The 24,251-nt window shown below is 33.6% G+C and overlaps 1 protein-coding gene and 1 pseudogene across 3 annotated transcripts in view; one reads left to right on the top strand and one right to left on the bottom strand.

Annotated features, from left to right (window-relative positions):
* Positions 1 to 111: 111 nt before the first annotated feature.
* The window catches only part of VPS13A (vacuolar protein sorting 13 homolog A), a 194,261-nt gene continuing 170,121 nt past the window's right edge, over positions 112 to 24,251 (bottom strand). The window contains exons 68-72 of one of the 3 annotated variants that reach the window (XM_019736649.3): positions 23,821 to 23,935; positions 8,543 to 8,628; positions 5,954 to 6,077; positions 3,408 to 3,482; positions 112 to 1,547 (exon numbers count right to left, since the gene is read on the bottom strand). In XM_019736649.3, the coding sequence (XP_019592208.2) occupies positions 1,497 to 1,547; positions 3,408 to 3,482; positions 5,954 to 6,077; positions 8,543 to 8,628; positions 23,821 to 23,935 (451 nt within the window). In that variant the 3' untranslated portion in view covers positions 112 to 1,496. The other 2 variants (XM_019736650.3, XM_019736651.3) reach the window with 2 other exon arrangements.
* On the top strand, positions 15,869 to 17,175 carry LOC109449921 (14-3-3 protein theta pseudogene; annotated as a pseudogene).

The raw sequence follows: 24,251 nt of genomic DNA on the forward strand, positions 1-24,251 counted from the left end.
AAAGAAAAAAACCATTCTGGGAGCAACTACTGGTAATAAACAATGTGCTTTTACAATCAGAGGAAAAATCAACAGTCTTTAGTAGCTGGATTTGGTCAGGAAGAAATACAGTTACAATCTGGCATGCTGTTTATTTTAGCTTTTACAACAAAGCAAGGGTTTGAGGAACCTAAGGAGCATTTCACAACCATAGTCTATACAGATTCTCCAATTCCAAAAACAGTTTATAATAATTTCATGGCACATACAACATGCATCAAATTCTCTGCATTATTTAATAACTAATAAGTCACTGCATGGTTCTCTTCGTGGTTCACAGTCATATATTCATCCCCTCTCACTTTAAAAAGTCCACTAATATTACGGTTTTTGAACAAATACCAAGAAAAAAACCCCATGACCTTATTTTTGCTAAAGGGGAGCCCGTGATTTTTGTTCTGATGAGCTATACATTTAAAAGACTTCTTCTCATTTGAATAACTGTAAGTAAACCAGAAATTCTCAATCTATGACCAACAGGACAGGTTACTGGATTAATCTTTAGAGTACATACACTTACTTATGAGAGGTGCTGTCTGCTGTGAAGCATAACTCATATCTAAGATGGTGGAAATTTTGTTTATTTTATGTTACCAGTGAATGGAAAGTTGTATTGTTAAGGCTTCAGGAATTTTCCTTTAAAGTCAGCAATCTATTAAAATCATGACCCGGGGAAACCAAGTAGATCCTAAGGAGATGGCTTAAGGAAATATTTCTAAGGCTTCAAAGTTTTGAGAAGGGCTTTCCCTATTTGGGTATGACACTCATTTCTTCGAGCCTTTCTTAAAATGAGGCTTGAAAGGGTATTACTATTCAATCTGTATTATATTATATATAAAAAGATTGTTTTTTATAGTCATGCGGTATATTTGAAGTATAATTCAGACTGATCCTTTATAAAAATATAAGGAAAATAACACCAAAATATTTATCTGTAAAAAGAACTTCATGTTTCTAAAGAAACCACCACCACCGTTCTCTTGATACCACTGAGGCAATGTTGGATTTGATCATTCATTTGATCACTCCCATCGCTTATTCAGGGAATTTGAATTCAGCATGATAGAAGTTCAAAATGTAAACTAGGAACATTAAACTTAGCTCCGTCTGAAGGCTAAGTATGGTCAATTTCTCTACCCTTGCAGAGAATCACCTGGAGCAAATATTTAAGATTCATAAAAGAAACATTTCTTTTACAAAGTAATTAGAATTTTAACCACATACATGATTCAAGTTAGAAAACCAGATGTATCCCCAAAGAGTCAAAATATTTTAATCACATAACTGTTTTACCTGATTTTAACTGAAATTTACATATATATATATATATATATATATATATATATATATATATATGTACTTGAAATTACTTTTGTACTATACTTCCCAAAATAGTTTTGGAAGGTACAAGGTGGAAACTGTAATGATTACTGTGTGCCTTCGAGCAGTGTTCTCCATCAGAGGCTTGGGGAAGGTTCTCTTGCTTCTTCTAGCTTTGTGAGGATCCACTGTTGTAAGGAAATAAATGAATATTTACTTACTTCAGTAAACTTACAATACAACTCAAAATGTAATGAATGGCAGTCTGGAAATTGGCTTTCCAGTTTAGTTAGGTGTATACTCATAAGCCAGAAATTAAATTCATCCTGCATAAGAGATAATTCACTCACTTAAATGGCCCAGACGGTTCAGGGACAATGGTATTGGGTTTTATTTGACAATAAGGAAGTTTTCCTAAGGTCTTTGGACTTGTATGTTCATCTTCAGAATACGAAAAGTCAAATGAACCATCCTGAGAGAGAAGGGTAATTTGGCAGCTGGACTGAATAATTCTGGTATAATGTGAAAAATGTCTATGCAAAATTCCTTCCAACCTATGCCAATTCTGTATCACAAACCTTCATGGTTCTCCATATAGGATTCTACTGATTAAACAGGAATAATTACATATAATTCTATAGTGGGTAGCAGCACAGTAAGATTCTCGAGCATTTTAGGTGTTCTCATATTTTCTATTTTGAAATCACAAAAACAAAATGCAAATATAATGTAAACCTTTCTGCCAATGATGTCTATTATCATTGGGCGTGTATGACAGATATAAGCCTTATAGGTGATACTGGGGTTATCCCATTAGGAAAAGCTTTAGCAGAGATCTTTGTGCTTCTTTAATTTAAGAAGAACCTAGTAGGGGAATAGTTCTAGGATTAGAAGAGCAAGGGAATGAGCTCAGTAGCCTCCTTTGAATGTTTCTAGCCGAGCAGGAGGATTAGACACAAACCTTCTGGGATAAAATAACATGGCGATTAAATGGAAAACTTGTTACAGAGAAACTAAAATAGGTGGTGATGTCCTTCAGCGATGTGACAGCAGATGGCCTGAAAGTCATGCCATTACCATGCTCTACTCTGTCTTCCTGTCCCAGGAAACATGCATATTGAGGCACTGGTCACTTCATTCCTCTCTCTTTGTAAATTGTCCCCTTTCAATTTTCTACTGTTAGCATGCCAGTGTTGCCTTATATCACAAAGTCTACATAGAAACTAGCACAGCACGTGCTAAATTGCCCAAAGTTCCTGGTTTGGGGTCCAGATGTGACAAGTGAATTGGTAAAAAGTCACCCCCAGCCAGGACCAACCCAGAGAGTAGCATGAGAGCAGGAGGCGCAGGGATTCAGTAAAGGAGCCATGTGTTCTTATTATAAGTTTCATGACACAGTGAGTATCAACTCAGTATCAGAAATAGCGTCTTAGTTGTGCTTTATGAAGTAGATAATCAGTTCCGTCTTCCTTTCTTGACGGTACACATCCTTGTAACTGCCATAATATCTCTAAAGTACGCTTTTCAGTTCACAGCACTCACATTTTGAGGAGACTGAGGTTAACTGACCTCCCCCAGGTCCTACAGTCAAGAAGGAACAGAACCAATATTCACACCCAGATTTTCGGACTACAGACTTGGCTCCTTTTGTTTTGTTCCATGCTAGGTGCTATGTGCCATTGTGATTTTTATTTAAAAAACACTAAAGCTGTACAGTAGATAAATCAACAATTCTTTCCCTGCTAGAGCCGGTAGATTAGCATTAGAATAAAATAACTTCTTTTGTTTGTTGACTTTTTTTCAAAGTATTACAGTTAGGAATTAAAAGAAGAGCAATTTGATATGAAAAACAAGTAGGTGTGTTGAATTCAATCTAATGAAAAGTAGTTTTGGGGAAATATTATTTAGTTACATATATCAAAACTGTCAAAACACAAAAACAAAATTAAAAATGAACAAAACCTATCTGCCTTAAAAAATAGTCCAATTTTCATGGCTTTAAAATGAGAAGCTGCTACTTGTTTACGTAAAAGATTCATTATATTTACCCTAGCATCCTCCGGGGTCTTGAAGTTAATGATTTTTCCAAACTCTTTGGCATGGAATACAGACTTCACCCGTTCCTATAAACAGAATAAGTAACGTCATTAAAATGAAAATCCATTTGTAAAAATGATAAAGAAATGGTATGCAGTTTTAGAAATCTGTGCCTATAGCATCCATCTTATTCAAATTATACACCTTAAAAAAAAGCCAAGAACGGGAAACAAGAAGAATCGAACACAAATTGAAAAAAAAAAAAAAAAAGACTAAATACTAACACATCTATTATCACTAAACCTAAGTTAAGGACCTTTAGGTGAGATTTTAATTGCTAAAGCCATAAAGGTTTACACAGAGGATGGGAAGGAGATAAGGCTGGCAGAACGGTCACTGTTCTTCCCTTCAAAAAACTTTTCACATCGTTCTTGATACCTGGCCATGGAATAATGATGATTTCAGCTCAAAAATAATATACACATATGTGTGTGTACATACATACATACACACATGTGTTTATGGGGGGGGTGTCTGTATGTGTGTATGTGTGTAACTTCTGACATTTTAAACCAGTCATTTAATCAGAATGTAGCTTAAGAATCAAAGAAACCAAATCCTATGATTGTCTTCCACTTTTTACACTCCTTCGGTGTTCTGTTCAGGATTTGCGGGGAGAACTCTCTAATGGTGGATGTTAAACATTACAGGGACAAATGGAAAGAATGGGAATATTGAGGAGGACGGTGATGGTCATCTCTGGAACTCTGGGTAGGGTCATAGAAGAAGCAATGTGCAGGTTTTACTAGTCTAACAATTCCTATAATGAATTCAAATATCCATGCAAATACAGACTCCAGAAGAAATCCGATTTATTTATTTATTTATTTATTTATTTATTTATTTATTTATTTTTGAAAAGGGATGGATGCTGATGCAATGTCACAAGAAAAGGTAGAAGGGGAAGAAACCAAGGCAGTAAGAAGTTTATCCTGGGAGAGAGAAAAAAATATGAAAAAGCCAGGACAGTAGTATGGGCTAGATCAGGAGCTAACAGCCACTATCCATTATTTCATATGTGTTCACACGGCCTTTCATTTTGTGAGTGAATCTGAAAAATCCTCAGTGGGGAAAGTTGGTGCAAGATCCCCCAGAACTAATTTCCAGTCTTCTCAAGAGCTGCCCCCATGTCTTTGGAATAAGTGGTAAGATTGGACAAATGGTCTTCACCGGTTAAACATGAGGCCCAGGGGCAGTTCCACTCAATAGGCTGGCCCAAAAGAAATCTTGTTTCTGCCTGTCTGTGTCCAGTGCCCCTGCTCCAGTAACAACTTTTTGAATCCCCTTTGGGTAACTATTTCTCCCCTTTTCTCACTCCAAATACTTCAGACAGAGCTGACGCTTTCTTCTGAGCAACACCGTGGTGATTCCATGACCCCTCACCTGGCTATCCGGCCCATGGCAACTCCCTGAGCAAAGTGATTGATCCAGGAATAAGCAAGGTGGCTCAATGAGAAACTTTCATTTGCTGAGCTACTAGGATATAAGCCTCGAACCTCTGCTGGCCATCCTGTCACCAAAAGATGGCCTGCTTGAGATGGAAGCCAACACTGAACAAAGTAGAAGCTAGAGGTGAGGGTGGCGAAGAAGGGGAGAATGAAGAAGAGAAAGGGAGGTAGAACAATTGCTAATGATGTCATTTGAGCATATATATCTAAGTTCCAAGATGTAGACATAGACTTTTCAGTTATATGAGTTAATTAAATCCCTCAAAATCAAAACGAAACAAATACAACAAAGAACAAAACTTAACTTGGGCTGTATTTCCTACTAACGCAGTGAATGTCAAAGTGACTCTACACATAGGTATCTGGTCAAATACTTTGAGGCCAAAATACATTATCTCATATCATATACACCTACTGTATTACTATACCTATATATTACTACATCTTGTAACACCTACCACAGTCATTACAGCGTACAATGGATATTGAGTCTCTACTGATTAAACAAATGACTAGCAATTCACTATATTTTGTTTTAAGAACCAGACACTGTGCCAGCTGCTGGGAATCAAAGCAGAGTGAGAAATGGTCTCTGCCTTCAAGATTATAATTGAACTGGGATGATAAAATAATATCTATAAAGAGAGAAAGAACTATCAACAATCAGCTATTAGATAATTTTTCAAGTGTCCTTTTGTGAGACTTGCAGGGAAAAACATCCTGGAGGGAAATGCTACAGATTCTGGGATATACAAATGATTTTCTCATTTAAGTGCCTTGGACAGCAGTGGGGAGGTAGGGTTCTATCACTCCATATAATGAGGACCTGGGGATGCTGTTGTCAATGGAATACAATGGAAAGGAGCATTTTTTTGTGTGTGTGTCTAGCTTTCTTTTCTTTAAGCCTGAGTAAGACAGCAGGTGTAAAGGAAAACCATACGAAGACAAAGCGACATCTATAAAAGAGATGGAAACATTACAAAAGGAGAGGACTACTTCAATGCGTTACTTTCAGTTCTAAATTTTCAAAAGAAATCTAGTCAACATACCTTTGCCTCAATGCGCAATCTTCTCCCATGAACAATGAATGGCTCTTTGGTAAACTCATCAAAACTGTACTGCCACTCACACGTAAGCTGCCCAAATGTTCCTTTTGTTACGAACAATACACCACTGCAAAATAAAATCCACTTTAAAAACCTAGGCACTTATATCCGATAATATAACAATACCACGATGTACACATTCTTTGCAAGTACACACAGAACATTCACCAAGAGGGGCTATATTCTGGGTCATAGAAAACTTCAATGAACTTAAAAGAACTGAAATCATACGAAGTATGTTCTCAGCTCATAATGAAATTAAACTAGAAATCAGTAACAGAAAAATAGGAAGATTTCTAAATGCTTGAAAATTAGCAACCTTCTAAATAATCCATGGGTCAAAAAATCTCAAAGGAAATTAGAAAATATTTTGAACTGAATGAGAATGAAAATACAATACAAACCAAATTTGTGGGATGCAGTTTAAGCAATGTTAAGTGGGGAATTTATAGCACAACATACTGATATTAGAAAAAATGAAGTAGTTATGAAGTCAAACATATAAGGTACTTTATAAGAAATAGAAAAAAACTGTAGAATGATCAACCAATATTTTGGGGAACTTTCATGTAACTAATACTTTAGAATAAATGCTTTTACTAAGGCTCCATGTAATATGTTTACTGAACTACATCAGAAAGAGGCTTTTAAAATTGTTTTCCCATTTTGAGGGAAAAAATAAGGCAATGAAAATGCATTCTGTCTATAATACTTCTATTTAATCCTTCCTGCAAAAGCTGGTTTCTACCACTTCTTCCTTTTGTTTGAAACATCAATTGTAGTTACAACCAGAAAGTTTCTTTAAGTAACATGTACTTTTAAGTTAAGTAATCGAGTTAAAGAAAAAGCTGGCTCCTGGCTAGAACGTAAGACAAATCTAATCAGGATTTACATCTCTCACTTCAGTCTTCTATCTCTGGTAGCCTCTTTCACCAATCATGGATCATAGCGGCTATGGAACAAACCTATGGCTATCTATGGAACTGGTCCTCGAGTACATTTCAACCATGTGAAAAATCAAAGCTAGGCTAATCTCATAGCAGGTACCTAGTATACGCTATCCTGATTCAAAGACCCTTTATCCTCAAATCTGAAACTTGAAAAGAAAGGAAATCCTAAGAATAAATATTACCTTTCAATCAATTACAACTCACTCACTTCCCTTACTCTGATGAGGTTTATGTAACCTCCTTTAAAGAGTTCTACACTGTTGAAAAGAAGGTAATTTTTTAAATGTTTCAAGATTTGCATGCTAATAACCTTTGCAAATACTCTTAACTCTGATGAGTCACCCTTCCTTTAGTCAATGAGGGAGAGGGTTATTAAAAACATGACTAAAATTGCTATGAACAAAAATGACTGCTGAAGCATTGTCTGTAACTATAAAAGTTTAGAAACAATTTAGATATAAATTACAGCACATACTACTAAATACCAGGCCATGATTTACAACTTAAGAAAGATCTCCATACGCTGACACAGAATAATCTTCAAAACAAAGAGTTTAAGAATTAAAACAAAGTACAGAATTGTATGTATAATAGATTTCCATTTATATCAAAATACACATATATGTATGCTTGCATAGACAAACAATATTTCAGGAATGATGCAAAAGAAACAAATAAAAGTGGCTGCCTCTAGGAAGGGGAAAAGAGGAACTGGTATCTGAGATGGAATGAAGAATGACTTTTACACGTGTACCTTCTAATCGTGTATGTTTTCTAGCTTGTGTTACTTTTTGTATAAGAATATTAAGATAGTGCTGTAAATTTTAGATTTGGAAATTATTAGGATTATAAACATTAAAAATGCCTAAGTTCAACAGTCAACTTGAACTAACAAGATGTTTATATAACTTCGTCTTTTCGATAGTGAACAAATTGATCACTCCTTTCTATTTAGCCATAACCTCTCCCCCTCAGCCATTTTCACCCTGCCATCCAGAAATCTCCATATTAATATTGCACTTGCTCATTCTTTTCATAACAAAATGATTCCTGCAAACCCTGCCTCTGTGAAGCTATGCCACTGTGTATTTTTGCATGTACCCTTCCACTGTCTACAGGTCTACTTGAGGACTTGGCTGTAGCTGGGAAAACCCACATAAAATTTGATCTGTCCTCAGTGGTATATCTACTTACGTGAGTGAATCAATATGTATTCTAATGAAGATACTACCAGAAGACTATTGACTTCTGGGGTAACCTGAAATGTGTACTTTTTCAGGGAGGGGGAAGGCATGGTATTGGTCTACCCTTCGAAGGATAGTATTATGGCAATTTCTGTATCAGTCTGAATTGGTTGAAATAAGTTCTAAATTGTTTGTTTGTGGGCGGCATTGCAGTTTATCTGTATGCATGCACAAAGCCAAAGATGAATTTATGTAAGGTTTTAGGTACAAGGCTTACAGAGCAAGAACACCAGAGTTAGCAGGAGTCAGTGTGACAGGCACAAAAGGTGACTACCAACTGCTTCACTTCATGAGTGCTGTCAGTTAACCCCTTATCAAGTTACATTACAGAAAGTTACCTTTTGGTTATCATTAACATGTCGGTTTTATTGATCATGACATGGGTAAAATATTTGTATTTTGCAAATCTTCCATTTTCCATGACCTAAAAAGAGGTGAGACAGAGAGAGAGAAACTCAGTAATATTCCTGTTGTAATGCAACTAATCCCTCACAATCCTCTAAAAACCATTTCTCAATGGAGGCAAATCATTAACATACTTATATAGTAAATACATCATCAGAAAATTGAATATTCACAAAATCATCACTGCTTCTTTTTAAAAGCACCAATCTGGACTGCTTTATTCAAGATACCTCAGTTGCAGCTATATCAATCTTTAAGGCTGGATTTTTAGAAAATATTGTTATTATCTTACAAAGCTTAAATTGAGCCTATTTAGCATACTATTAAACTATCACATTCATTTTATATTGGAATATATATTAGTATTTGATCACATCTGTACAAAAACCCATGTAAACACATATTTAAACCTATGTTATTACATAAATTACTACTAGCTCCCACCTTGTCTCTTCCCTGGAATTTCCCTATCTGCCTTACAAACATGCTTTTCTTTGCCAATCTCACAACTCATTCAAAAATAAGGAGCAGAGTGTTTTTGGACAGGGAACCCTAGGAGCTAATTAGCCTATGCAATGGCCTTTATTTTCAAGTCTGTTGAAATACTGTCCATAACATTGTCAATAAATCCTTTGTCCAAGAAACATAAACATAACTATATAAACAAGAGACTTGATCATTTTAATTTCTGTTCTAAATACTATTTGCTCTGAGGATGTAGTTTGGCTATTTAAAATATATAGTAAGCTAGACCAATATTTTTCAAAGGCAAGCAACGTAACTGTGATTAAGATCCCTCCAGAAGAGGTATGTTAAGAATTTAGCCAAAAATGTTCGATTTCTTGAACAAATTCCAAACGAGAATATAGAAAGTTATGTTCCACGAGGCTGTATCAATAAACTAAAATGATTTAGCCTAGAAGAAAGCTAACAAGTGACTTCATAAGAATCTTGGTAGAGAAGCTTGATAGAATAGTCTTCATTTCAATTGGAGACAGAAGTTAAAATAACCACAACAATAACAAAAACCTAACTACAACAGCAGGGTGAGGCACACAAATTAATTGCACGGAAGAATCTTCTAACGTCAGAGATTATAATATTGAGTATCTTTACTATTTCCTGTAGCCGGTAGGGTAAGTAAACACAAATTCCTTGAATTACAAATGAAAACTGGACATAAACACAGAAGAAATTAACAGGAATTATTAGGTAACAAATTATGCAAGTAAATTTGAAAAACTAGACAAAATGGGTCATGTGTTAATATAAATTATTAAGAGAAAGAAGCATCAAATATTGGAGAGGAAGAGTAGAAATTATTTGCCGATGAGATATTTCTGGAAATCTCAAATATACAAATTTTTATAAACACAATAATCAGTTTTATAAACACAATAATCAACTTGAAAAATGGAAGGAAAAAAAGTCCTTTTTACAAGGGTAATAAAAAAAGAAATTGACACAAGTTCAACCAACAGCATGCATAATTTATGTGATAAAAGCTCTAACACTCTATTGAGAGGAATAACAGAAAATTTGAAAATGGAAATCCACGTCTTATTCCTGGATAGAAAAAAATCATTACAAAAAAGATGTTATCACCTCCTTCCCCCATTTTTACACACACACACACACACACACACACACTCAACTTGATCCCAAGATGGTGTTTCTTATGGGGAAGGGGAGAAGTAACTTGACAAAATACTAAAATGTATCTAGGAAAATAGTGATAACAGCCAGTATATCATGAAAGGAGAATGAGAAGAACTACCTTAGCAGATACTAATATAATTTATAAGTTTCAGTAGTGAAACAGTTTGGTGCTACTAGAAGTTATATACAGACATATCAATAGAAAGAATACAGATTCCAGAAATTGACCAAAATGCACACAGGACTTTATAAAATTTTATATATCCAAATATAGGAATTTATGAAATCAAGACAGCATTTCAAATTCCTGGGCAAAAGTGTGTATTATCACATAAACGGTATTTTGGGCAACTAGGTAGCTAAACATGGATCCCTACTTCTCTCTTTATACCAAATTAATCTACATGAAACACTTATATAAGTATACGAAACTATAGAAGTACAAAAAAAAAAAAACATTTTAATAATCTTAAAGTGGGAAAGGCTTAAATATAAAACACAAAGTCCAGAAAACAATGTAAAAAAATTCCCAAGTACATGAAAATTAACACTCCTGAACGGCAAAACAATAAGCAAATAAACAGAAATAAAATAACAAAAAAAATCAAAGGATAAGTTGGGAAAATATTTGTCAATACAGAGATATAGAGGTAAATTCATAACAGAATTCTATGAATATGAATAAACCAATTGAAGGAAAATGAGTAAACCAATAGGAAAATGTGAGAAGTTTATGAACAGGTAGTTCAGCAAAACATAAACAAAATCTGACCAATAAACATACGAGAAAATGTTCAACTTAACTCAAAATCAAGAAAATGCAAATCAATTCAATGTACCCTTTGAGTTAGCATTGCCACAGCTACGATTTATCTTATACAAAAGCATGCCAAGGTATACATATAGAAATCTTCATGGTAATATTGCATTAAATGCAAAAAACGTAAATGTTTATTAATAAGGGATTGCTTAAATAAATTATAAATAGCCATACAATGGGACATTATGTGGTCATGAAAAAGGTAGACTTCTGTACTGATAAAGATGTGCAAGATCATGTTAAGTGAAATTGCTGAGAATGAATGAGGGGGGAAGCAGAAACATATATGTACATATTTACATATGCACAGAAAAATTGAGGAAGAGCTGGTAGCAACACACCAATCTGTTTATTGCACTCATCTCTGGGCTTGGGGAGGGTAATAGTGGGGGTGGAAATGAAGCTTTATTTTTAACTTTACATCCTTTCGTTTCAGTTTTGTGGTATTTCAAAAGAAATTAGCTTAAAAGTATTTACTTTCTTTTGTTCTATATGGCCAAGTTTTAAAATCAAGAATATAAATGTTGATCTCAAGAATATCACTGCTACTAGAAGTCAAGAGTCTATATATATCCTGTTAAAAAATCACAACCTTCCAATAACTTAAAGGCTATGGTTCAACTCTAATCTCAGCATCTAACTTCTATTTCAATATTGTGTTGAGTTTGGGCATTGCAGTTGAGCCTGCCTCTTGTTACTTTTCACTTTTCAGACCCTAATTAAATCAAGTCTAACCTGTGCATATAAGGAATTAAACCATTTTCAATAGTCACATAACATCCAGTATAAATGAAAGCTAAAATATAAAAAAAGTCATGCAATGTTTTTGGAGTTCATCAAAAACCTTAAATACAACACTTGAAAGATGAATGGACATTATGATCCAAACCGTCTACTTGGAAACATGTAATGAACTGTATTCTTTATTAGAATGGATATATTTGGATATATTTAAAAGATAACTCTTTATACAGCAAAATTTCCTAGTCAGTCTCCAGTGCAAACATGTGAATATACAGTAAGAGCCAGGACTATAGTAGAAGCTAAAACTTTGGCACTAAATCCCATAGCAGCCTGAGAGAATGTGATATAGCTTATCAGCCATCATCTTTCATCATGCTGTTAAGAGTCTATAAATGTCATGCTTTGGTAACAATTTCCTGCCTAATTATTTGACTTTATAAAATCTCTGCATATGAAGCTTTATACTTTTTTAAATGTCATTATATATTATTTTAGGGGAAAATAACAACAGAGTTTTAGACCTAAAGAAATGTTATTGTGTAACTCTTCCATTTATACCTGAAGAAATTGAGGATCAGGGTAAGTGTCTATCTATCTAATCTTCACAACCACCTTGTGCAGTTAGGTTAGATTACAGTTAAGTGACTCGCTTGGGGTCTTATTGTCAGTTGCAAAAGTTGGCTCAGAAAAGTGGTTTCTTCACTTGTAATCCCAGTGCTTTTCACTACACCATGATGTCTCCTCTTATGGTGCCAGTCATAAGTTTCCTATGGTACCTCAAAAATATCTTCAATATCCCTGGATGCTGGATGTTGCTGAGCCAGACTGCTAAAGCAGATCAGGCTGGCTGTTTTGTTGTTGTTGTTGTTGTTTGGTTAACAGGGTCCAGATGGCTTTCTCTATCCCAAACAGATGTAAGCTATGAATGTTTCTACTAAAAATAAATTGTGATACCCTTTAAAACAAATGAACTAGCAAAACCAGGACTAGGAGTCACTATGTAGAGCCTTGGCATAAAGACCAAGATTGGCTGAAACATCAAATGACTTGGCTGAAGTATCAAATACAATAGCCTGTACTTTAGATTTGTTAGCCTAATTTAAATGCTAGAATGTTAAAGGAAAAACAACTTTTGCTTTATTCATAAAAAGTATATATGCATTACCTATCACCGTCTGAGAACTTTCTTAAAGAAATAAACAGAAACATAAAGGTAACTGCATTCATTCCATACAATTGTCAGAATCTATTGATAACAATTAAAATGTATGGTTACTGGTAAAAGAATGCCTTTTGTATTATAAAAGATGAGTATGTAAACATTAATTTATTGGATATAAATAAATCCAAACCAAATTGATCACAAACTTAGAGACACACACAGTAGGAACTTTGAAAGACAGTGGTCAGGGTTACCCTCTACCAATATCTGTATTTCCTATCAGATAAGTCCCAATACTTCAGGAAGAGAACATAAGATACCGTGTTTCCCCCAAAATAAGACCTAGCTGGACCATCAGCCCTAATGCATCTTTTGGAGCAAAAATTAATGTAAGATCCGGTCTTATATTAAAATAAAACCTGGTATTGTAATATATTATATTATATCCGGTATTATATTATACCCGGTATTATATTATATTATACCCAGTTTCATATTATGTTAAAATAAGACCAGGTCTTATATTAATTTTTGTTCCAAAAGACACATTAGAGCTGATGGTCCAGCTAAGTCTTATTTTCAGGGAAACACGGTAGAAACTATTATGCAGAAACCATTGCTAACATTCTCAAATCATACAACTACTGTGAATTAGCAGGGTTCTATAATAGAAATATTTCCAAAAAAACCCAAAAGCAAAATATGAAAAAATAGATATTAGGAACAAATCACTAACATGGAAGGCTTTAAATTTCAAATATACAGTTGTCCCTCAGTATCTACACGGGATTGGTTCCAGGAAACCCCTGGATAGCAATATCCGCAGATGCTCAAGTCCCTTAGTTGGCCCTCTGTATCCATGGGTTCCATATCCTCACATTCAACTTACGCAGAGAGTCTCTGTGCTATCCAAAGTAATCAGGAAAGTTAGAAGTAGAGCTCTACCACATCAGTAGAGAAGTCCTGGGTTGAGTCCCAGGTTATAATTTAGCATCTTTAGCTAAATAAAGACTAAAGACCTTCTAAACTAATATATACTGCAGAGTTTTAGCTCTATTTGCACATCCTCAGTAAGAAAGGCTCAAGCTGAACCTACTTGAACTTAACACTTGAGGATTTCTTTTAAAGTTAAATGGACTAAATTTTATATTTTAATAGTATTTAGCCTTCCTTACGATATTTACAAATTTAAGGACTGCAGTGATGACAAACTTTTGAAAAATATTTAGAAATCAAATTAGTCATATTTAAGTTACTGGATTGAAAAAGAGAATTTAAAAAATGCATTTTACATTTGAGATAAAAACTGGAATCTCTCCTAAGTGGAACTATCACCGCTAGCAAAAGACATAATCTCAAAGTCCTTTTCAAAAAGTATTTTAATGTAATACTGGAAGGCTCTAAGTGGAGTGAATTACTCTATTGGTCCAAAATAAAGTTAGCGGGACTTACTACTAAATGTTTAAAAGTATGGCCCTTTGAAAATGATGTGCCAAAGACTCCCCAGGTATGAGGTATGAAAACTATATCCAAGTTGGGTAGGTAATCTTTTCCATGGGATCTGCTTTATCTGTGATACTAAGAACTCTAATTTGCCTGGGTAACAGAATTTGGCTCTCTTCAGTTTTCTCATCCCATTCAGATGTATGCTTCTGGAGAGGAAGAGTTACAAAATGAAGAGTGAAATCCAATAAGCCTTTGTCTCCTAGTTCTTATACACTTACTCAAACTGTCAGACGAAGACAGGAAGAATGTCCGGCACTAGTCTGGTGATCTGACTGCCTATGGTAAGCCCTTTCTTCCAGTTCAGCTCCCGGAGTAAAGAGAAAGACCACGTCGGCTGAAGGCAGTTATCTTCCAATTGCTATTAGGGCAGTGTCTGAAGCTACTTATAAACATCTGTAATTTCTGAAAGAAAAGAAATATACAACAAACACAAACAGCCTCCCTTCTACAATTTACATAATGGCAACTAGGGTATCTTTGTAAGCCATGTAGAAGATTCAAAGAAAACAGCTAAAATTTAAAATTATCCAAAATGGTTAAGAATGTAGTACCCCCATGGCACAACCCAGCTGTCAATTTATATACAATGAAGGACACAACACACACACACACACACACACACACACACACACACTTTAAGCGGAGATTTACTTAAGAGGCAGAAATTTTTTTAAAAGGTAAAGTCAAAAGGCAGAAATATGTTCAATCAAAAAGAAAACTCCTCTACATAAGCTATAAAAATAAAGAAAAGGTTCTGCCGGCTATTTATGTATTTCAGAAATAAAAACCAGGTTTCCCATATTAGGGATTAGTGTATGAGTGGGTGACTTAAAAATCTTTATAAGTTAATAATTCTGTTTATAAAATTTATAGTAAAATAAAAAAAATAACAGAATTTTGGATCATAATCACATAAATAAAAAAATTAAAAAGGAAATAACCCCATTAATGATGGGGAGACAGAATAATTGGACAATTTTTTTCTTTTCTAGTTGCCTATTTTACCGAGCATACGAGTATATTACTTTAACAATGTAAAATCTACTTTAATTTTTAAAAAATTTTCATGTCTCCTGTAAAATGCTTAAATTGTAGATTGAGAATCTATGTTAGCTAATCTACGTTCATAAGAGGGATTTAGCATTATCCATGGAAGTGTGGGTCTCTACGTTTTTCAGTTTATTGAAACCACAAGTTTTATTGACTACATTCAGAAAAACTTTGTAGGCATATGTAGTTAATAGGTTATTGACAAATGGTAATTTATAGAAAAACATAGCATGCCTAAGAATATACTTAGCTAAATCTGACTACCCTGATTATTTATGTTTAAATTTTGAATGCTCAAATATTTAAGCATCTCTAAGATCCAGAGGAATAGCATAACACAGTTTAGTAGGTATCTTTGTTACCATTTCACTGCTTAGAACATATATATGCAATGAAGAAGGTTACATTAAAACCAGTTTTGAGACAGAAGGGTGCTGGGCTAAACCTCAAAGTGGATTAAAGTGGTAGGACTCGCGCCGTGGCCGCTAAGAAGACCCTCCGCTTGCCCTCCCAATCTGAGTCTGGGCCCGCCCTAGCTCCTTCCCGTCCCCATGGAGAAGTTAGAGGTGATCCAGAAGGCGAAGCAGGCCGAGCAGGCCGAGCGGTAGGACGACATGCCACCTGCATGAAGGCCGTGATGGATGGAGAAGGGGCCAAGCTGTCCAATGAGGAGCACAACCTGCTCTCAGCAGCCTATAGGAAGCGGTCGGGGGCCGCAGGTCCACCTGAAGGGCCATCTCCAGCTTAAAGCAGAAAACCGACAACTCGGACAAGAAGTCGTAACTGATTAAGGGCTATACGGAGAAAGTGGAGTCCGAACTGAGATCCATCTGCACCACGGTCCTGAAATTGTTGCGTATCTAAATAGTCAAAGCAACTAATCCCCCAGAGAGTTAAGGTTTCCTATATGAAAAGGAAGGGAGCGTACTTCCGGTACCTTGCTGAAGTTCCTTGTGATGATTGAAAATAAACGAGAGATGATTCCCAAGGAGCTTATCAAGGGGCTTTTGACAAATGGTACCAGTAAGCAAGAAAGAGATGCAATCCACACACCCAATTCATCTGGGGCTGGCTCTTAACTTTTCTGTATTTTATTACGAGATCCTTAATAATCCAGACCTTGCCTGCACTCTGGCTAAAACGGCTTTTGAAGAGGCCATTACAGAACTTGATACACTGAATGAACTCACAGACAGCATCCTCATCATGCAGTTGCATGGAGACAACCTAACATTATGGACATTGGACAGTACAGAAGAATGTGATGTGGCAGAAGGGACAGAAAACTAACTGCATACAGTGCATCATCCTTCTTCCCCTCAAAAAACATTTTGACACATCTCCATTCCTTATTCCATTTGGATTTCCTATAGCAAAGAAACCCATTCATGGGTATGGAATCAACTGTTTATATAGTCTTTTCACACTGCAACTTGGGAGAACTCCATTCCTTGATTTGTGTTTGTCTTGGCCTTCCTGGTGTGCAGTTACTGCTGCAGAGAAGTATTAATAGCTTCATTTCATATAAACATAAGTAACTTCCAAACCCTTATGTAGAGGACTAAAAATGTATCTGGTATCTAAGTAATCTGAACCAGTTCTGCAAGTGACTGTGGTTTGCATTACTGTGAAGCTATGAAAATATAATTACAACTTAAAGAGTGTTCTACATATTTTCTTAATTTCTACATTCCCTCCCTTACTCTTCTTTAGGGATTTCCTTTCAGTAAGCAACTTTTCCATGTTCTTAATGTATTGCTTTTTGGTAGGAATCCAGAAGTACTCGATTGAATGCAAAAGCATTTGACATTTCTCCGCTGGGTGGGGAGGGGTTTACAAAATGGAAATGATTCCTGTATCATATATGATGGAGGCCTTGTGTATCTGTGACAACAGGGAGTTTCCTTACTCATTCTTCATTTGCTGCTGTTTCCCTTCCCAATAAAAACTCACTTACAACTCCTGAATAGTTTTGGTGTTCACTGTACCATGTAATAGAAATAACATGTTGCTGCCAGAATACAAGTACTGGGTGGGGGGTGGGGGGTGGGAGATGAAGGTAAGGGGGATCAAATATATGGTGATGGAAGGAGAACTGACCCTGGGTGATGAACACACAATGGGATTTATAGATGATGTAATACAGAATTGTACACCTGAAATCTATGTAATTTTACTAACAATTGTCACCCCAATAAATTTAATAAAAAAAAAAAAAAAGGCCTTGTGAATACGTAATGCCCTACGTAACAGGAGAGTAACATAAAATCAAATTACATTTCTATGGCTTTGGAACAATTTCATACTCATATTTTAAGGGCTAGGTGAATTTACTACTTTCTGAAGTTTACTGATACTTCCACTTTATGTAAAATGTAGTAGTGATACCCATATTTCTGCATTGTGATACACTTATCTAAGAATGTCAGGAAATGTACTATATTTCTCAGAGTTAGTGTTTTATCCATAGATCAATTTTGTGGGCCATCTCTTCTTCAGATGTAAATGATATCTAGTTATTAAGTGCTATATGAAATAAAGTAGACAGTTTAAAACTAAAAAAAACAAAACTTTCTTAATATTACTAAACATTAATTTTAAAACTGATATTTGGAGCTAAACTGTTGCTATTTATATGGGTTGATAGGGAATGATTGCTAAATAAATTTATCACACTGATTGAGAAATTATGGACATGAAAATGGTCTACCACATTAAAACCAAACTATAAACCTCTATATATATGAAAATCATTAATCTAATTATCTCTCTAACACAGACCTATTTGAAATAATGTGCATAATTTTTCCTTGATTCAAGACTTTCTATAACGTTTTGTATAGTATTGCTTATACTCAATGTACTTCATTAATTTGAATATTTATCCACTGAAATTGAAGATTAACGATCTAAACATTTTAAATTGTCTCCATATATCCCAAAGGTGCAGGGATAGAATAAATAAACTTGACATTCTTTTTATATACCCTCATAAATATTACTTGATCTAACTGAATAATCTGTGTATCTTATTCAGACACCATAGGACCTTTTATATTTTTGGAATATTATAATAAATGATAAATATGCATGGAAATCTATAAATTTTTCTTCCTGCCAGTTTTCAATACATTATTCAACTGTCCAGTAGATACAAAGCAAAATAAAGAATGAGCTCTTGCTCCCTTAGGGAAGAGAAAAGAACCCTACTCTTTTTCTGTACATAAGCAGTGACCATGTAGAAATTTGGAATATACATAAAGTTAAAGGACATGAAAAGGCATTGTATTACATAATCTTTCAAACATGGCCTTCTCACTAGACTATCTCATTAGATAGATGGTTTCAATTTTTTAAGTTCTAATTAATTATAGAGCCACTAATGAACAAAAACTGTTCATCTTACTAAAGTCCCACAGTTGAACTCTCTTCTGTAAATCTGATGAGGAATAAGAACACATTTTTGTCCAGGTCCTGTATCTCCATCAAGAAAACATTGGTGTAAAACAATAGAGCAATCCTCAGTCTAAAATATTTCTCTACTGAAAGGAGCATAGTAATTTAAAAACTGGAAAAATATGCTTGAAAAGATTATTTCTCTGTGGTAAGAAAACAGAAACAAAAAGAACAAGGGTAACTACACTGTCAAAGAACATTTTTCACTTCTCAGGACTGAAAACTTAAGAATGATAAATACTTAAGACCACAAGAACAAAGTTAACTAGTTACTAGAAGATTGTTTTAAATATTTTCCCTTTCAAGAGATTTTAAATAAATTTAATTCTACTTCCAATTTTCTTTTCATTAAAACAGTAAGTCACTGCTGAAATATCCAGAACTTTTTCCAGATAAATTCTTAAGGATCTTTATGAAACTTGTACCATAGAATTAAGTGTCACAGACCAACCATAGGAAATTCAGTAAATGTCTTACAAACAAATAGTTTAGCATTTTCCCTTTTAGAAAGGCGTGTGCCTAGCAAAGTTGGAACGTAAGAAACCAATGAAGACATTTCCAGACCCTTCCTTCCTCAGGCATACACAATACATAACAATAGGCTGCATTCTTTATAGTTTCTAGTAGAACCAGCATTTTAGCCAAGGTTGAGAGAGCAATGGGTACATGACAAATACAAGTTGTCTCTGATACCAGTAGTGACTATTTTAATGGACACTGTTTTCATTTATTTACTTATTTCAAAAAAGATAAATTATTTTGATGAAAACAATAACTGAATTCTTTGACATTCACATATTTCTTAGTCTTAGTACACATGATATTTGATCTCTAGTTAATGTGAATGAATGCTAGGCAGGTAGTTATTTCAAAAGTGCTGATAATTTTTTAGCTTTTTCTGATCAATATTAAAACTTTAAAACAGTCATTTTCTAAGAAACAGAAAAGTGATTTATAGAAATAACATCTTGATAAACTTAAGAATTAGAAGGGACTCAGACATCATGATCTGAATCAGTTAAGCCAAAAGGTTAACAATTAAAACTCTTTACTATAACCTAATGTAAGACCAATATGAAGAAAGTGGTTAACATAAATCAAGGTAAATGTTCCTTTGTTGATCCAAAAGCACAGCAGTCATACGGGATTAAACATACTACTAATAGTCATTCACGTTTTAGATTTATTTTTTTTAATGTATAGTTCATCAGATATACTAGGGAAATAGGACAACACAGTTTCACTAAATTGAAATTAAAACAAAAACCTTCAGTTCACAAAACATAAAGCAGATTAGCTCACAGAGACAGATATAACATATTCCCAATCTTGCAAAAAAACTTATGCTTACTATAAAAATTCTTCTATATCCTGAATTAATTTGTAACATTTTATAATAGGGATATAGTACATGGATATGTAACTTAATAAATAAATACAATGACTGTAAAACCAACTTTGTTCATTGTTTCACAAAAATATATATGTAAGATGAAATAAAAACTAAACCAAAGAAACCTTTTTTTTTCATTCTCAGAGTATAAATTCTTTCACTTCCATGACAAATCATAAATGTTTCTTATAATAGTAGTTCATTCCTTATACTAGATCAACGTGTATGATTTTGGAATAGAACAACAAATTCATATTGCTTCGAATTATGTTTATTATTATTTTTAAAATAAATTTGACAAAAATACTTTTAAAATGCTAATATAAAATATTTACTGGCTATTACTATTTTTCTCTTTTCTTTCTTTTGTTTAACACAACGGCATTACATTACAGCCCAGAAAATTTACAGAACATTAAAAATAGCACTTTGCTAACAAATAAGCAGATAATTTAAAAAAAGATAAAGCTAGTGAACATTAACAAAAAACTGAAGTCTAAATCTTAAAGACAAACTGTGTATTAAAAAAATACAAAATATATACAAGCAAAAAGCTATAATATATAGTATGCCCTATTATGGAAATAAAATACATTTTTTCTGTGCTTATATAATGCAATTATTTTGCTTTTTGAAAATGTGTAGAATAACATTTAAAAAGAAAAATACTTTAACTCCCTAAAAATGGGCATTATGGGTGTTACGGTAGCAGTCATACAAAACATGTCAATGAAACATTTCAAATAAAATGACAAAGAACATGAATCTTAACATTTGAGATCTGACTAATCATCATCATCATCATCATCATCTCTACTGCTACTGTGAGTCATAATCCACTCCCTGTAGACCTGAATTTTCTGTAAGCATGGTAAAGGAAAAAAGAAGCACAAAGATTAGTTAAGTATGGTTAACTGCTTGAAAAACATGTAAAACGATGAAATGTTCAAGGAGTCAGAACAATTTTGAAGCAGACTTTTCAGCTCTTAGTAAGACAGTAATCATGGATATAATATTCAATAACTTAATAGACTTAAGACTAAACTCTATCAGTTGCTACACTTATGTATAAAATAGTTTGGGGATATCAGTAAGGTATTCATTCTGTGACTGTATTAGAATTATTCTGTTTCTCTAGTAGGCAACTTCAATTGACTAGTAGGAAGCACTATAAAATGTGCTACTTTCTAGATAGAAAGATACACAATGAAAGTGTATTTTATATTTCATTATTATATATGGGCATATATAATTTAGTGAACACAGAGCACCATTTTTAGAAAATCAGGGGAAAAAAGGAGAAACATTTGTAAGTATTAAATATTTTCTAAGGGCACCATTGTTAAATCACTTAGATTAAGCAGATGAGATTTTAAATCCTATTTATATGTCATCTACTTGTTTTCTACAGTACTGGTATTCATATATTTTAAAGTAGGGTTTTGATTAAAAAAGGCACCATTGCTATCAAAACAACAACCTATTTCTTACACCTGTAAGAGAATAATGCTAACCACAAACATCCTAAGGCAACAGGTGAGTTCCCACAGGTATTCCAGCTAATACTGTATTCTGTGCTCTTGCTATAAAACAAGTAACTGCTGACAAAGACTGTGAGTTTTTAGTCATGTAAATAGCTCTTTTAGTCATTAATAATGCTAAGACTGGCCTACTGAAAATGATATAAATCTTTCAGAATACAGTCAAAAGTCACGACCTTCAAATCCCAAAGATTAAAGTTTCAGAAAACAAAGAAGGTGTAGAATAAATTTACTTGTCAGTGAAATCAAGTCATCAACCGTGAGAAATGTTTGGTATTTCATGGCTTTCTTACACAATATAATCTGTTCCCTAATAATGAGGATGTATTTCTAAATTCTCCTCACTGTTCATCCTTATTTCCTACTAAGTTTATTAAAACAAGTTTCTCAATAATTTTTTTTTAAAAGGTAATCAGTCTAAGTAAAATGTTAGTAACATGTTAGTTGTGTTCTAAAAAGGGAAGGCTGGTACTGAGTAAAAATATGTTTCAACTGAATGAACCATCGGTCACTTCTGCAACATTTCAATCAAAGAATGATATACGATCATTGTAGAGACTGTACAAAATGCCCTTGAGAGCACAACCTCTCATTAGATTGCCAGTTCCATCCCAATATGGAATTATTTTGATGCTTTAAAAATATTTTAAACATAATGTAAAATCACTTTACTAAATATCATACATTAACTCAACGGTTATGTTTTACTACGTTAGATAGAAGTACATTTTATGCAAAATTATATACTCTGCATGTAGCAGTAAAATATTAAAGTTTTAAAATTTACCCTGATCACTTCAAACATAATACTTAAAATTTCAAGACTATAAAGGACCATATCCCCCCAGTTTATTATTACCTTGAATATTTTCAAATCTATACAACATAATGACTCCTTGTTTGTTTTCAAAAAAAATTTAATTTAGTATTCACATCTAAACCATACAAGCTACTTTAAATTGGTATAACCTATTATGGTATTATGTTACCTATACCATAATCCAAATTTTTATAAGTCCAATTTACTAAGTAAGGAAGTTGTCTAAACAGATAAAATAGTCTACCTTCAAACTGTCTATTGTTCCAAGAGCTAATTTTCTTTACTAAAGGATGTTTGCTTTCACATGAACTATTAATCAAATTCCACAAGCTTTTAAACAGAATACACAAGCACAAAGTAGGAAGAGGGTTATATTCATTTGAGCATCTTCAAAAGGAAAGAATAAGAACCCAAGAATTCACAATAGCAATGGTCCTGATTTCTTTCCTTATCCATGCCTAATTAAACATGAGAACTGTATCTGGTTGAACAGCTACTAGAGGTTTGATAAGGAGAAGGAAGTACCCTAAACTGAATGGTCTACGTGGCTAAAAAGTACCACCAACTAGGAGGGTATGAACATAGGTACAATGGCTTTCTACAAATCTAAAAAATCCATTACAGAACTAAGAATATCCTATAAAAACATGAGATTCACTAAAAATCCTATACAAAAAAGGTTACCAATACAAAAAGTTTTCTTTGTATTCAAAATACTGAAACAGCTGTATGTAGTTTGTAAATTTAAGACTAAAATCTACTGTTGGCTTTCACTTGCAAAGTTACGCATTAAATGTTTTCATATCAAACTTTTTGATGCCTGTAAAAAAAAAAATCTTATAGTTAAAATACAAGAAATTTATAAATGGAATTAAGCAAAAATAAAGAAGCTCAAATACTTTAATAATATTTCTTATAGTATTATAGTTACCTTTAAAAAAGCTAACTTAACTAAATTAATCTGAATTTATAAGTATTTATAAGTATTTATTTATATACTTAATTTATAAGTATTACAAATATTTATAAATATTTAATTTATAAGTATTTCTTCACTCACCTGTAACATTTGATTTCCAGTACCATCCCTCAACCTGTAAGGTCTGATAACTCCATCTTCATTGAAGAACCGAGGGGGTCGCAGACTCTCCACTTCATCTGAAGTCTCTGTAGCCCTAGAGGGAAAAAAACACATGATTTTTAAAAGTATTCAAAAATTCATAAGTAGATTTTAAAAAGGATCTTCTTATGGATAAAACTGTTACATCACTTCTCTATTTTAAAATTTGTCTTTATGACACAAATAATGTAAACTCTATAGAAAAATGTAGAACTGTAAAGAAGTTTGTTTATAGAGTCTCTTGGACTTTCTTTGTAAACAATAATCAGAATCAGCAAATATGAGTATTGCTTTTTCTTTTCTGATTTTAGACATTAACTTCCTTTTCTTTTCCTATGATTCTAGTTCCTCCAGTATAGTGCTAAATACAA

The sequence above is a fragment of the Rhinolophus sinicus genome, chromosome 16, assembly GCF_057876585.1.
Source record: "Rhinolophus sinicus isolate RSI-liver-muscle chromosome 16, RSI-T2T, whole genome shotgun sequence".
Classification (NCBI taxonomy): domain Eukaryota; kingdom Metazoa; phylum Chordata; class Mammalia; order Chiroptera; family Rhinolophidae; genus Rhinolophus; species Rhinolophus sinicus.